The sequence below is a fragment of the Halichoeres trimaculatus genome, unplaced genomic scaffold (assembly GCF_033239565.1).
Source record: "Halichoeres trimaculatus isolate MK-OKI-2021-1 unplaced genomic scaffold, fHalTri1.1 fHalTri1_scaffold_28, whole genome shotgun sequence".
Classification (NCBI taxonomy): Eukaryota; Metazoa; Chordata; class Actinopteri; order Labriformes; family Labridae; genus Halichoeres; species Halichoeres trimaculatus.
In genome coordinates this window covers 576508-591512 of record NW_027437206.1, presented here as the reverse complement: position 1 = coordinate 591512, position 15005 = coordinate 576508, and the positions used below count along the sequence as shown (strand labels likewise).

Here is a 15005-nt window from a genome sequence, read left to right as displayed (position 1 = left end):
TTTGTCCTGCTGCAACATGACGTCTGTGTCAGATTATGAGAAAACGCTGTCAATCATCCTCCTCATCAGCCGCTTGCGCGAGCTACTGCTAATGTGCTCGCGCTAAACGATAAGCTCCATGTGTTAAACGCTGGTGTTTTTAACGGGTGGTTGTTTGTAACAAGGTGTTCAGATTAATTCTGAGGGTCTGAACTGGAGATATGACTTCACTGTTTGTCTTCAGACTGATCCACTGAGAGCTGTCAGCTGCTTCATTAACATACACGGTGTTGGGAAGGGTGCGTTTAATTTGTTCTCCCAGTCTGCCCTGTTTGTGGACCATCTACTGTGGAGGGATGTTGTTTTCACAAAGGAGGGAGCTGCATTAAAAAAATTGTAGTAATATAATTAATATAATATAAATCCTCATAATGCTCCTATTACTCTTAGTTCCAAAGATAATGATACCAGTTTCGTCAGCAAGTGATGAGAATCAGTTCTTTGAGAAGTAGTAAAAAAAAAAGAATCAGGAAAAAAATATTTTTTTTTTGTAAATGCGAGTCTTCTCTGTGAAGTTGTGAACAAATGTGCTGTTAAACACAAAACAATGAAATTGCCATTTTGTGTGCGCATTAATGTCTTAACATTATGAAATTAACAACCGCTCACAGTACTTGAAAAGTTTGAAAACTGACCTTGAAGTTCCTTGAAAAGTACTTGAATTTGACCATGAAAAATCTGTATGAACCCTGAGTCTAACTTCTTGTCTTAATGTCCTATATGTGATGCGCGCCATACCAAGACGAAGCGAACCGATCTGCTTGGTGGAGACGCGGCTATAGTTTCACCTTAACTGTCTCCACAACACCAAACTTCACAAGACAATGTTGTATGCGTGTGTGTGTGTGTGTGTGCGCGCGCGTGTGTGTGCCTCTCTCTTTCCCTCTGTCATTCACTCCTGAAATTGCTATTTAGTAAGAGTTTTAGCTGTTCTTCTGTTTCAACAACTTCACTTTGTAGTTTTAAAGGAGGCAGACTTGTTTGCATTCACATTGAAAGTTGCACCATATTATACATTTTGAATTTAAAAACAGCTAAAAAGCTTTGACAGTTCAGTTATATTCTACTTTTGAATGTCTTTTTTTTTTAAAAAAAACAAAAACACTTTGAATTAGTCTATTTTTTATTTTTTGTTAAAGCTGTAGCCTGTTGACCCTGTAATTTTGATACAAACAAGTAAGTAAAAATAAATGCCATTTATTCTCTGGTGGACTCACAAAATTCATGCCTCCCTGCATAAGTCAATGCCCTGGTTGGGGCACCCCAGTCCAAAAAGTGTGGTCTGTCCCTGCTTGTCAGTGTATCTTGTTGCAGTTTTCTTATGTTGCTCTGCTCAACAGCAGATGGAGTGATGCTGAACGGAGGGTTCAGTTTGTGTAATAGAGGAAGTTACAGAGAAAGACAGGACTCAGCTTCCCTCAGGTAAAAGTCAAACAACTTCTCAGTCATGTGTGTCCAAGCAGTGTGCCGCTCTGGCCGAGTGCCCAGCATCATCCTGTCTCCCTTCCCACAGTCTATTTTCACAAATCATGATCCATCCATATCACCAAAAAGAGGGGATTTTCTTAGGTAGAGTGGGGGTGTTCTGAGAAAAACTGATGTATGTTTCTCTACTATCTAAATCTAAAAATGATCAGAGTATTATCTTCGAAGAGCAGCATGTTTTACGTATGTTAATGACATCATTAATAAATTGCAGGTGAACCTAAAAATGGTCCTGGCTTTGTAAATGTTTCAGTCAAAGATCTTAAACTGATGAAAAGTGACGGATAGGAAACAGAGGATTGAAGGAAAGGGGTTTGAATGTTAACTGTTAAATCACACTGTGCACACGTGGAGTCAGTGCTTGCTGTGGTACAAAATTCACATTTTTCTTTTTTAAAAGAAAGAAAAACTTGAATTAATAGTCCGGTTCTGTCCAAGGTTTCTGTCTGTTAAAGGGAAGTTTTTCCTTGCCATTGTAACTTGCTAAATGCTGCAATGTGCTGTACTCATGGTGGGTTATGATGAGACAAGACTCCTTATCTTGTCTTGATGCTGGAATTTTGTAAATAAATTTTTTATTAAAATTAACGGGTCTAGACCCGTTAATATTTTTGGAAAGTGTCTAGAGATAACGTTTGTTATGATTTGGCACTACACAAGTAAAGACTGATTGATTGATTGATTGATTGATTGATTGATTGATTGATTGATTGATTGATTGATTGATTGATTGACCTGTGTGAGTTTCCAATAGATCAATAAACTGAAAATGTAACAGTAACCTGAGATAACCTGGGACTCTTTAAGAAGCGTGTCAAAAACACCTCACTCCTATACACAGACAGTGACGAGGCTCTGGCCAGAGTAGCCACTACACTGGGTTAGTGCTGTGGAATATTATGGTATATGTCGTAGTGCCCTTCGACATAAACAGCATGGCAGGCGCAGGGAGCTCCACGGAGAAAATGTTGGGAACTGAGCCCAAAGTGGAGTTGGTACCAAAGAGAGGGCACTGTAATTCTACAGTCTGGTGTTGGTTCGGTTTCAAAAAGTCAGACAACGACCAGAAAATGGTAATCTGCAAGACAGGTCGACAACAAGTCCCCTTGAGCGACTCAAACACATCTAATCTATTTTACCACCTCAAGACACGACACAAGGTACAGAGACAGATGCAACAGAGCACCAACGTTGCTAAATCACAAAATGGTGAAAAAGAAAAAAAAACATGCCAAAAGAGTCTAATGCTGCGGCCACACCGGACGGAAATTTAAGTGCGCATGACGCCTATAACGTGGACGCTGGAGTATGGAGGCTGGACTATTTTGACAAGCTGAGGGGCTGACGCGCGTCACTGTGCATGCGGAGTAGAGAGCCCGCTCACTTAAAGACGGAAAGCCCAAAAGAGCAGCTGAAAAACAATGAGCTGTGGTTTCCAAAGCATGACAGGAGAGTGTGTGAAAGCTTTGGAGATCACAATCAAGACCTGCTGCCTCTCCCTGGTAATCCACCTCCACTGGCCCTGCCTGGCTGTTCCCTGCAATCTCATCCTCGACCCCCCGACCCATGTTCCCGGAGGTCCCCCTGGGGATAATGAAGGGGTCGAGTAAAGAGAGGACCTCAGAGAACTTCCATCTTTTCCCTGGCTCTGCCCCTGCCCCGCTCTTTCCTCCTCTCTATCAGGTAGGTGTCCCTGAGGCTCTTCCATCTTTTACGACTAAACTCCACTGTGGAAAGCACAGTCGGACTCAGTGATGACCCGAGCAGGCAAATCCAGCTGGAAACGAATATTTACAGAACTTACCTTCAAAACCTGTCTCCTCAGAGACTTTCACCCAAGCCTGCTCCTTTTTTTACGGTTTCTGTAGAGTACACACGTGGTATCGTATAACTCTGGATAATGACACACCACACAGATTATTTTCTCCTCCATCTTCCAGCAGGGTTGGAGTTGGAGCAGGTGGCGGTTCCCCCCCAATGTCATCAAATCAATGATATCATGGGGGAATGTCATCATTGATTGGCTGCCGCGGCACAGCCTCACTTGAATTTGCGTCGAGAGTTCATTATTTTCAACTCGAGCGTTTAGGCGTCTGACACCCCAAATGCGCCAACGTCCCAAAACGTACCACGCAAACGCGCCCAACACGCCGTCCAGGGTGAATCGGCGTCCAAACAGGTCTCTGCATTGACTTTGTATGTAATCCCTATGCAAATTTGCATCCAGCGTGGCCATTCTATTAAAGATTCCCTGACCAAAGGTACCCCAAATAACAAGCATTCCGCAGACAATGCAAAACTACAGATGCCATCTCCAAATTCATATGTCAAGACATGGTCCCTGTATTTACAGTTAAAAAGACAAGCTACTTCCCTGAGGACCACACAGGATTGATGATAGCCACAGACCTAAGAGAAGCACTTCAATCCTGGGAACTGCGTGAAGACATGCTAGTCAGTGCGACCACAGCTCGTGCAACTAATAACATCAGTGCACTGCAGCCAAACTAGTGAAACAGGCTCCAGTGCTTTGGGCAACTGGCAACTGGCTATAAGTGAGTGGAGCACAAAACTAACATGTGCCCACATAATAATTATGTTGTCCAAACATGTTTTAATGTACACAGTTTACACTTACACAAAATTTGCACCTTCCTCTGTATCTCTGTAACACAGCAAACAGCCTGAAAACTCTTCCTCTTCAAACCCAAACTGCTGTGAAACATGCAGTTGGGGTCTGCAAGCAGGTGACAGGGGCCATCTCTAATTCGTTCATGAGGAGATGTGACCTCACGAAGGCTCCAGTTGCTCTGGACTTACCCAATCACCAGCTAAAGAGTGAGACACCCACCAGATGGGGCTCATTACAACAGATGATAAGCAGGTTCATCGAGCCGGGGAAAGCTGTGACACGGGTATATTTTATATGTCATGCATACATGCATGATATGTGCTCTGCCAAGAAGCTTATTATTTTGTATGGAGCACTTGTGTTGCCTCAGTGTATGTAATGCTCAATATAAAAACATGTGAATTAATTTGTCAGGTCCTCCGTGACAGGAAGGTGAGGCATCTGATCCCAACCTTGAGACACATGGGAACTACAGGTCAAATCATTATGCAACCCTGAAATATGTATTTCTTAACAAAAATAAGGTCTGAAAACATGTATTGTCCATCATTGTAGATCAAGCTTTTAAATAGATCATTTCCATGACAGCCATTTTGGACTCCAAAAAATTTCCCCCACCATTTAAAAAAAAAAAAACCCAGATAAATTTGTTTTTTAGCCCTCCTAGATGACAAATGAACTACCTACATTGAACTACCTCAATGATAAATACAACGATAACACCACAAAAAGCTGCTTGACATGGCTACACTTCTCGATCTAGGACTTAAAACAGCCTACATTAAGGAGGAGCGGATTGACTTCATGAAGACAAGAGATGCAGCAGAAATGGAGCAGGTGGCGGCTGGAGGTAAAATAGCAGCACCAGCAGTCTCCATTCCAGCTCCATCAGCTGTCCTGGCTGCTGCTACTGTGGATGAATCTGAGCTTCCTGTAGCCAAGAAGATAAAGAAGAAAGCAGCAGCCCCCACAGACCAAGGCACCTTAAAGGGAACCCTGGCTACCAGAACGTAATTTTCCTAAATGATCTGTGTTTTTACCAGCTACATAAGAACGATAACAAAATCTCTCAAAAAATCTTAGTTTGTATAAAATTTGAAAAAATATTTTCACTCGTAGGTCGCCATTGTTGTTTACGCCGCAATGACGTCTGGGTAGTGATGTCATATGGTTACACCGGTCTCAATCTCATATAGGATTTAACCTCACGACGCAAAGTCATGTCGTCTGTTCAACCATTTCAGTTTGAACCCGAGAGAGACGTAAGTGAAAATGATAAAACTGAAAACTGACAATCAAACAAACTTAAAAATGAAGACGAACGAGGACGCGAAGAGGCGAGAGCCAGCCAAAGTCGCTGGTGCCCTGCTACGTAGCTAAGTCAACAGAGAGGGAGAGCGTCTGCTGTAAGGAGGTTCACTTTCTGTCATCAGCCGTTCAAGGTAACAATATCTATCAAAAATAATTTCAGTCACTAGAATCCTCCGCTGTTGTGTTTTTTACATGAGGATGACCGACGACTTGATGTTGTCCAATAGAAGTTGTTTACGCCCCCAAGCGATTTCCCACAACTTCCTTTTTTTCTTGTCTTTTGGGAAGCTGTGCAGACTAACATCAGTCTCCTTGTTTCCTTTCGACTGAAAAGTGCACCCAAAGGCAGCGCAATGTGGCATTATAACAGTTTTTTCGCTCATCAACTAGAGCTGCACGATTTGGGGAAAAGGTGCGATTTGCGATTAGGTGGACAATATTGCGATTGCGATTGTGCTTGCGATTTAATAAAAAAAGTTGTGTCATGATGAGTCTACAGACTTGCTTGGTTATCATGGAGAAAAATCTGAATTGCATGTGCTGACATTGCGATTGCGATAACCTCTTTTGCGATTACGTAATTGCATGTGCTGACATTGCGGTTGCGGTTGCGGTTGCGATTGCAATAATCGTGCAGCCCTAGTATCAACGGTTCAGGCTGGTGGTGGTGGTTTAGTAGTTTTGTTTCGTTTTGTTTCTACCGCTTATCCTGGTCCGGGTCGTGGGGGCAGCAGTGCCATCAGTGAAGACCAATGGCCCCTGTGCCCAGCCACTTCGACCAGCTCCTCTAGGGGGGTACCAAAGCGTTCGCAGGCCAGTCGAGGAATATAATATCTCGACCGTGTCCTGGGTCTACCCCGGGGTCTCCTCCCAGTTGGACGTGCCCAAAACACCTCCCCAGGGAGGCGTCCAGGAGGCATCCTCACCAGATGCCGGACCACCTCATCTGGCTCCTCTCAATGCGCAGGAGCAGCGGCTCTACTCTGAGCTTCTCCCGGATGTCCAAGCCCCGAACCTTATCCCTAAGGCTGAGTCCAGTCACCCTGCGGAGAAAGCTCATTTCAGCCGCTTTTTCTTGATCTTGTTCTTTCGGTCACTACCCACAGCTCATAAATTGAGAGCCTTGCCTGCTGGCTCAGCTCTCTCTTCACCACAACAAAGCGGTATAGCATCTGCATCACTGCCAATGCCTCCCTGATGGGTCAGTCAATCTCTCGCTCCATTTTCTCCTCACTTGTGAACAAGACCCCAAGATACTTGAACTCCTCCACTTGGGGCAAAGACTCTCTCCCGACATGGAGAGGGCAAGCCACCCTCTCCTGACTGAGAACCCTGGCCTTGGACTTAGAGGTGCTACTCTTCAACCTGGCTGCTTCACACTTGGTTGCAAACCGCCCCAGTGGGAGCTGGAGGTCAGTGATTAGGCCAATAGGACCACATCATCTGCAAAAAGCAGAGATGGAATCCTAAGACCCCCGAACCTGACTCCCTCCTAGGGTTGCACGTTATACCGATACTTAGAAAGTATCAATACCCCCTGTTTTCAAAAGGTAAACAATACCACGTGTTTTAAGTATCGGTACTCCAAGTCAATTTTTCGTCTGAATCAAGGACATTTTGACTCAGGCACCCTGTGAGTCTGCAGCCACGGAACTGGGTCCTCTCTCCTCTCTGAGGAGTGGGCGGAGACTTGCTCTCTTTCCGAAGTGTGTGTGTTGTTGTGAAGTTGGACAGTGAGCCTGTATTGGCTTCACGTGTCGATGCTTGGCCGTTTTCAGTCAACGAAGTTGTTAACGTGCATCTTAATTATCCGATCTTGCGCTGACAAACTCACAGTTTGATTTGTAACGCTGCATGTAAAAGTACAGACAGTTACAGACATAGGTTCAAGTTACAGCGCTCCTGTGAACCGCCGCAGCTTGTCGAAAAAGCAGGTGCACAGAGCGAAATTTGTTATTACTCTGTGTGCGAAGCCGACAGTCGGGGTGGCTTCGTAAGCTAATACACGTATCAAAGCCCGTCTGTAAAGCTTACGACCGACACACACACCGAGGAAACACTACAAACATGATGAAGCGCCTCACAGTTCAGCATCCTCACCTCCTCAAAGAGCAGAAGTGACAGATTCAAACAACGTGCCCAAACACAAAAGTCAAACGAGTGTCAATTACTTTGTGACAAGAAAACAAGTTCACTACGCTTTGTACGACGATTAGTCAGCATCATAAACAGATGAGCTGCGTGGAGCAGGCTCAGCCCTGAATCAGAGCTGTGGTGTTGACACACTTTAAATCAGTGACAAGTAGTTTTCTAACTTTAACAATGATAAAAGCCTATAGGAGACACTAAAGTGTTGCATCTGTGAAAGAGCTTAAAAAACTCGGGTACACTTTTTTTTAGAGTATTCATGTTAAAAGGGTACTTTTAGTGTATCCATACACAGTGTTTGTTGATCAACACACAGTGTGAACTAAACTACAGTGTGCTGAGCATGAAAACATTAGATGGCTGTTAAAGTCTGGCAGGGTTATTTTACCTGCTCATTTCTGTACAACAATTAATATTTTCTGGTTTTCTATTTAGTTGAATTATTCTTGAGAATAATAAATGAGTTCAGGTCACTCCATGAATTGATTCTGCATGTAATCTATAAAACTTTGTGTGTGTGTTTTCTGAAATATTAGCACAATTTATAAATCTCCTTTAGCCCCACAGACATGCAAACAGATGTCAAAAAACTCGCTTGAGGCAGCAATCTCTTCAAGCTGTTTATTTTATTCATTTTCTTATATTTTAAGTTTGCCATGGTATCGTTAAGTATCGATATCGAAATTTTTTAGGCAAGTATCGTATCGAATCATAATTTTGGTATCGGGATAACACTACTCCCTCCACCATTTGACTGTGCCTAGTCCAAGTCCAACCCTGACTGGGAACACGGACGAAGCTCTCACGCCAGAAATACAGTGACTGAACAGCCCGTAACAATGGGCCATCGACTCCAACGGGGAACACCCCACAAGATACCTCGGGGGAGACAGTCGAAAGCCTTTTCCAAGTCCACAAGTGTCCAAGTGTGTGGACTGGTTGGGCAAACTCCCATGCCCCCTTTAGCACCCTTGCAAGGGTATAGAGCAGTGTTTTTCAACCTTGGGGTCGCGACCCCACATGGGGTCGCCTGGAATTCAAATGGGGTTGCCTGGAATTTCCAGCGATTAAAAAAAAAAAAAAAAAAAAGATTAAAAATTCTAATTTTTTAAATGATTGAATATATATTTAATTCAAAGCAAAACACCACACATTTCCCCTTATAATAATATTTATAATAATCATAATTATAATAATAATAATAAAAAACAAGTTTAAAAAAATGCAGTATGAGCCGGAAGGTCTTGGGCACCTGATCACGTGACCGAGCGTATTTCAGTGTTTCTACGCTTCAAACAGGACACAGAGTCAGAGAACCTGCTTTGAAAATGGAACGGTTTCTTCGCCAGCCTTGCCCAGCCAGGACAGAAGAAAATGAGAAACAGGCACCCAAAAGGCATAGAAAATATGCTGAAAGTTTCCTTCAGTATGGATTTACGAACATCGAAAGCAACAAGGAAAAGCCGAAATGTCTGCTGTGCGCTAGCATACTATCTGCGGAGAGTATGAAACCTAACAAACTGAAAAGACATTTTGAGACAACACACAGAGAATATGTTGGCAAACCAATATCTTTTTTCGAAAGAAAAAATGCGGAGCTGAATAAGCAGCGGATATACTTTAAAAAGGCTATGACAGTCAGTGAGCGGGCACTGAAAGCATCTTCTGAGGTGAGCTACTCGTAGCAAAGGCTATGAAGCCACATAGCATTGCTGAGACCTTAATATTACCAGCCGCCGTCGAAATGGCAAAAACAATGTGTGGGGAGGGAGAAGCTCAAAAACTGAAGACAATACCGCTGTCTGATAACACAGTGAAAAGAAGAATTGATGCAATCGCTGATGACCAAGAGAGCACAATAACAGAAAGACTGCGACATTCACCAGCTTATGCTCTTCAAATGGATGTAAGCACAGAAGGAAAAAATGCACATACTTTGACATTTGTTCGTTACTTGCATGAGAATGCGATTCACGAGGACATTTTTTATTGTCTTTCTCTTCCTGAACATGGCGAGTGAGACAGACTGTCACAATAAAGAAAAGACACATAAAACTCAGAAGCTGAAACTGAAGCACTGTGGTTTATCTTTAAAATGTTCATTGTTGCTTTCTAAGATGTTTAAGATGCTGCAGCTCTTTCATAGTTAATTGAGTTATTTGTTCAGAATTAATTTGCAGCCGTGTAAATTTAAGCTCCACTGAATGTACATATCCTGACCAGGAACATAAGAATTCTCAACCTAATTCTCCTGCCTTATCCATAATAGTATACATTATATAGCCTTAGAGTTGGTTAGAATTAAGCTTTATTTAAAAAAAAAAAAGAAGATTATATATATATATATATATATATATATATATATATATATATATATATATATATATATATATATATATATATATATATACATATATATTAGCAAAAAAAATTGTTTGTTTTAGGTGTCTGGGGTCGCCAGAAAATTGTGATGTAAAAATGGGGTCACAGCCCAAAAAAGGTTGGGAACCACTGGTATAGAGTGTTATAACAAATATCTCTAGGTTGGGCCTAGCCCAAGTAAAACAAAACAGTAGAGAACATTAGGTTGGGCCTAGCCCAAGTAAGACAAAATTAAACAGTTGGGCCTGGCCCAAATCTTTGATCAAAGGGAGAAAGAAAGGAGACAGCAAACGAGTGCTTGGTTCAGTCCTCTGACTCTCTCTTAACTTTATTCAGGTGTGCAGGGTATATATACAGTGTGACAAACAAGATTGCACAATTACGACCTTAAAGACCTTAAAGGCACGACCGGGCCTCATGGGTGAAAGGCCAACCACCAGGCGCTCGCCTGCGGGTCTTGGTGTAATGGTGTGGGGGATACTTTCTTGGCACACTTTGGGCCCCTTAGTACCAATTGAGCATTGTTTAAACGCCACAGCCTACCTGAGTATTGTTGCTGACCATGTCCATCCCTTTATGAGCACAGTGTACCCATCTTCTGATGGCTACTTCTAGCAGGATAACGCTCCATGTCATAAAGCTCAAATCATCTCAGACTGGTTTCTTGAGCATGGCAATGAGTCCATTGTACTCATATGGCCTACGCAGTCCCCAGATCTTAATCCATCAGAGCACCTCTGGGTTGTGGTGGAACGGGAGATTCACATTATGGATGTGCAGCCGACAAATCTGCAGCAACTGTGTGATGCTATCATGTCGATATGGACCAAACTCTCTGAGGAATGTTTCCAGGACCTTGTTAAATCTATGCCACCAAGGATTAAAGCAGTTTTGAAGGCAAAAGGGGGTCCAACCTGGTAGTAGCAAGGTGTACCAAATAAAGTGACCAGTGAGTGTATTTCATTCTTTCATTCAAACACTGTGAAAAAAACTTTAAGCTCAACAGGGGAAAAGACCAGATGATACACACACGTGTCTGACATGGATAGTAATGAATACACACACATCCTCTCTCTGCCATGCAGCCAGACATTCACTCTCCACAACTACTCATGTAAATAAACTAATGACTTCTGAGCAGCAGACAAATCCTTTCAATGTAAGAGGCACACAAGAGAATGCCACCTCAGAGCTGCTTCCTGCCTTTAATCCTCCTGCACGCAAACACCAGCAGGGTTTTGTGTGCAAAAACAACTGCACCACAGCTCAGGATCCACAGAGAGCACAAAGCAGCATCTTCCGTCTTTGCTCAGGCTCCTTTGTGGTTCCTTTCCTCTGACACAGACCCAGCCTCAGATTAAATGTCAACGTGAATCAAACCCACATGCGCGGGAGCTTTTTCCTTTAACAGTCTGAATGACGTTGGTTTCACTGAGGAGTGTGAGAGTGAAACAGACTGCTGGAGCTCTTTAAAGACATGAATGTCAGCTGAATGACAAGGTGAGCTTTCAAACAGTATCAGCGGTTGATGGAGGCTTTGAGACAATCACCATCCTAACTGTGGATACCTCACATGTACAAAACACTGCTTTTATTTACGATGACACTGATCGGCTTCAAAACGCTCACCGAGTCACACCGAGTCACTCACCAACCTACCGATGGGCTGACTAACCTGCCTTCACTTAAGTGGACCGATGCGACAGAGATCAGCTCTCAGTGAGTATCTAACACAGAAAAACAGGAGGATGAGAACAAAAAGGACTGGAACCAGAGTCTAACTGCTGCCTGATGCTAGATGGTAGGAGATGACCCTGTGCAGAGGTGGACATCAGGACAGAGGGATGCAGGCTGCAGATCAATGCAGTTATGTAACAGGACGTCAGAGTGTCAGAAGTGAAATACTGTGAGTATCAACACAAGGTCCCGATGTGCAAGACAGGCCTTGAGGAAGCAGGCCAGCAAAGAACTAACACGGACTCTTGCTATTGTTCCACTTCTTGAGTAATCAGTGCTTGCTCACCAAAACCTGCCTCCAGTAGCCCCACAGCTCCACTAAGGATGTGACTCACTCATTACCACTGCAGGCTCTTTAACCATACAGAGCTAAACGGATGCAGTCAGGAGCAGCTCTGGATTGGATGTTGACTCAGAGCAGTCTGGGCATGTAACATGTACTCAGTCCAGACACTGGAAACACATGAAAACACACGTAAGGTCTGCTAACATCTCTGTAGAGTTCCTTACTAGAGCTCATATAATAAAACATCCAGCATCTTCTGTAATAAAATGCATGTGTTGCATTCAGGAACACGGTTCATTTGCAATTCAAAGAGAACGGTAGTTTATGCAAATAGCTCAGCACTACCTGTGATTTTCCTGGGAGGATTAAATGAGCATCCACACAGGAAGAAGTACAGCTCGTGTGGAGCCTAAGTGCATCCACTCTCTCCTCTCTGCAGCCGGTCCTACATATGCAATATAGCTCTCCTCCCCTGAGGCTCATCAGGTTGTTGTTATCACCCCGCTGGGTGCTGCATGACAAACGGGAGCCTTCATCATGTCTTGTTCAACATCCCTTATGACTGTGTATCATCTTCTATTACAGGCTGAAAGCCCTTAGTCATCCTCACAGGGGGGAGAGAGGCTGCTGAGGATTCCTCCTAAATGAGAGCCAGTCTTCAAACACATGCCATGTTGTAATTCCTCACACAGCAGAGGTCCCCTCTCTAATTTCACCCTCTCTTGGGTTTTCAGAATGGATATAAGGGCACGAATAAGTAATATAGCAGGCCAAGGCCTCTGAAGAACAGAGCTTATTGGCTGGGGTCCAAATCCCCATGGTTACCCTGGAGCTGCCTCTTTCCTGTGCTGGCCTGAGGAATGAACTACCTCTGCTCTGCATGCAAGAGCAGGTCTGATGGCGACAGGGAGCGGTTAAGTTAGTGTAGCATCATTACACACCTCACTCACAAACACACCTTTAAAGATTTGGTGTGTGTGTGTGTGTGTGTGTGTGTTTGTGTGTGTGTGTGTGTGTGTGTGTGTGTGTGTGTGTGTGTGTGTGTGTGTGTGTGTGTGTGTGTGTGTGTGTTGTAGCTTCAATCAGGACACAAGATGTTAAAAAGAACGGCACAGAGTTAATCCTACTACCAGGGTGCTGCCAGGACTGCTGCCGACGGTGCTGTAGAAGTCTCACTCACACCAAGTCTGCATGCAGCACACACTCAGTAACGGGTTGTTAGACGTGTAATGGTCCGAAATGCAGAATCCAGACCGGGTAATTTAAGGACGTCCTCGTGGGAAAGGGGAGCACTCCCATTGTCCTTCACAAAGACTCAAACCTTCTCCCCAGCCTTATTACTTTAACACTTGTTTAAAAACCCATAGTGTGTGACCCTGGACCAGAAACCAGGTTTTTCTGTCCGCACGGGGTTTCGTATCAACATGTGTCTTTGCCTTTACAGCGAACAGCGTCAGGAGGTGATCTATTGAGGACTTGAGCAGTTTCAGAGCCCACACTGTCTGCTGCTATGACTCAGGCAGCTCTGCAGCCGCAGTTACCCTCTCCACTTACCTTTGACTTGACTCTCGTACTCAGCGATGATCTCTTTATCCTTTTTAAACCTCGACGAGGACATCTTCTGCCTCTTCGCGTCCGACTCTTTGGTGGAAACTTGTTTTACGAACTGCTGGTCATCAAACGGAGCCTACAACAGCAGACGCATCCCGTACACAGGCGGTGATCACGCACAGGACGGGGAGAATCACCGCGAGAAGAAGGAGCGCGAGACAAAATGACCGTGGAAGACAGCAACAAGCTTTGTGCTGAAATAAAACGTGTGGTGTCTTCTCTGTGGACACCCAGCAGTCAATGCGCAGCCCCGCTCCAACAAACGGATCCGCCAAGTAGGAGAGCAGGCAGCGCGGAATAACAGCGGGAGAAAAAAACACAACAGGGCAACTTTCGGGGTCTCCCTCGTGTCGTTCCACAGCTTTTAAAGTTATGTCGACAGTCCGACTGGAAAGCTTGGAAGTTGGCCGAAAACCGCGTGTGCAAGCTCTGGTGTTTCCAGTTGGAGACCCAAACACGCACACTTCCACCCTTTAGCTTGTCCTCCCCCGACGCCCCCCCTTAAACTCCCGGCAGGCTCAGAGGCAGACAGGGTAGGCCAACTACAGCACACAGCAGCTGGAGCCAGGAGGGAGAGGAGAAAGAAGGGGAGGGATCTGCTGCACACTTGGACAGCTAGTGGACACCAGCGGACTGACACCCAGTTCCCAGGGGCGCACCAGGGGCTTCATTTGTAAAAGAGTGCGTAGAAGTCTCACTAAAAATGTACTTGCGCACAAAAGCTGAAAATGGCGTACGCAAAAAAAAAAAAAAAAAAAAAAAAAGATTTAAAAAACCTTGCTTACGCACACCTGCAAGCACTTTTGCCTTCATAAATCACTGTCCACGTGGAAGATTGCGCAGGTGAGTTGATCTCACTCACCAACCTCTACAAACCAACATTTTACCATCAATGGTCAATGCAAATGAACTTATGAATGCATTTGCATGTAAATAGGCCTGCCGATCAATGGCATTTTACGCTTAACCATGGCAGAAAAGACGAGGAAAAGGAACTTCTTGGAGACAGAAATAGAGGTACTTGTGGATGAGGTGGAGGCAAGAAAAAATATTTTATTTGGTGGTCACAGTAATGGGATCACTATTAAAAGAAAGTTGAGTGAGTGGCAGCACATTGTCTCTGCCATGTGTGATGCCATGTCTGACATTGCCAGCTCTATTAAAGATCTTGGTAAAAAATTGAACTTACTTGCCGTCTTATTGCAAACGCCGCATGACACCTTCACGAAGCCTTGCTCCTTGTTGAAGCTCCTCATGTCAGGGAGGTGGTTGTGGTTCAGGGTCCTCATGGTGAGGGGGAGGGAGGCCAGGTGGGAGGGGAATGCCATTGCTCAGTGCCACATTGTGCAGTACTCCACAAGCCCTAATAATTTT

At 44.2% G+C, this 15005-nt stretch overlaps 1 protein-coding gene across 1 annotated transcript in view; it reads right to left on the bottom strand.

Annotated features, from left to right (window-relative positions):
- The window catches only part of LOC141786433 (SLIT-ROBO Rho GTPase-activating protein 1-like), a gene marked incomplete at its 3' end in the record, with an annotated part of 131811 nt that extends 117659 nt beyond the window's left edge, over positions 1–14152 (bottom strand). The window contains exon 1 of the mRNA XM_074665077.1: positions 13575–14152. Within this exon, the coding sequence (XP_074521178.1) occupies positions 13575–13638 (64 nt within the window). The remainder of the gene's footprint in view (positions 1–13574) is intronic.
- Positions 14153–15005: the final 853 nt, after the last annotated feature.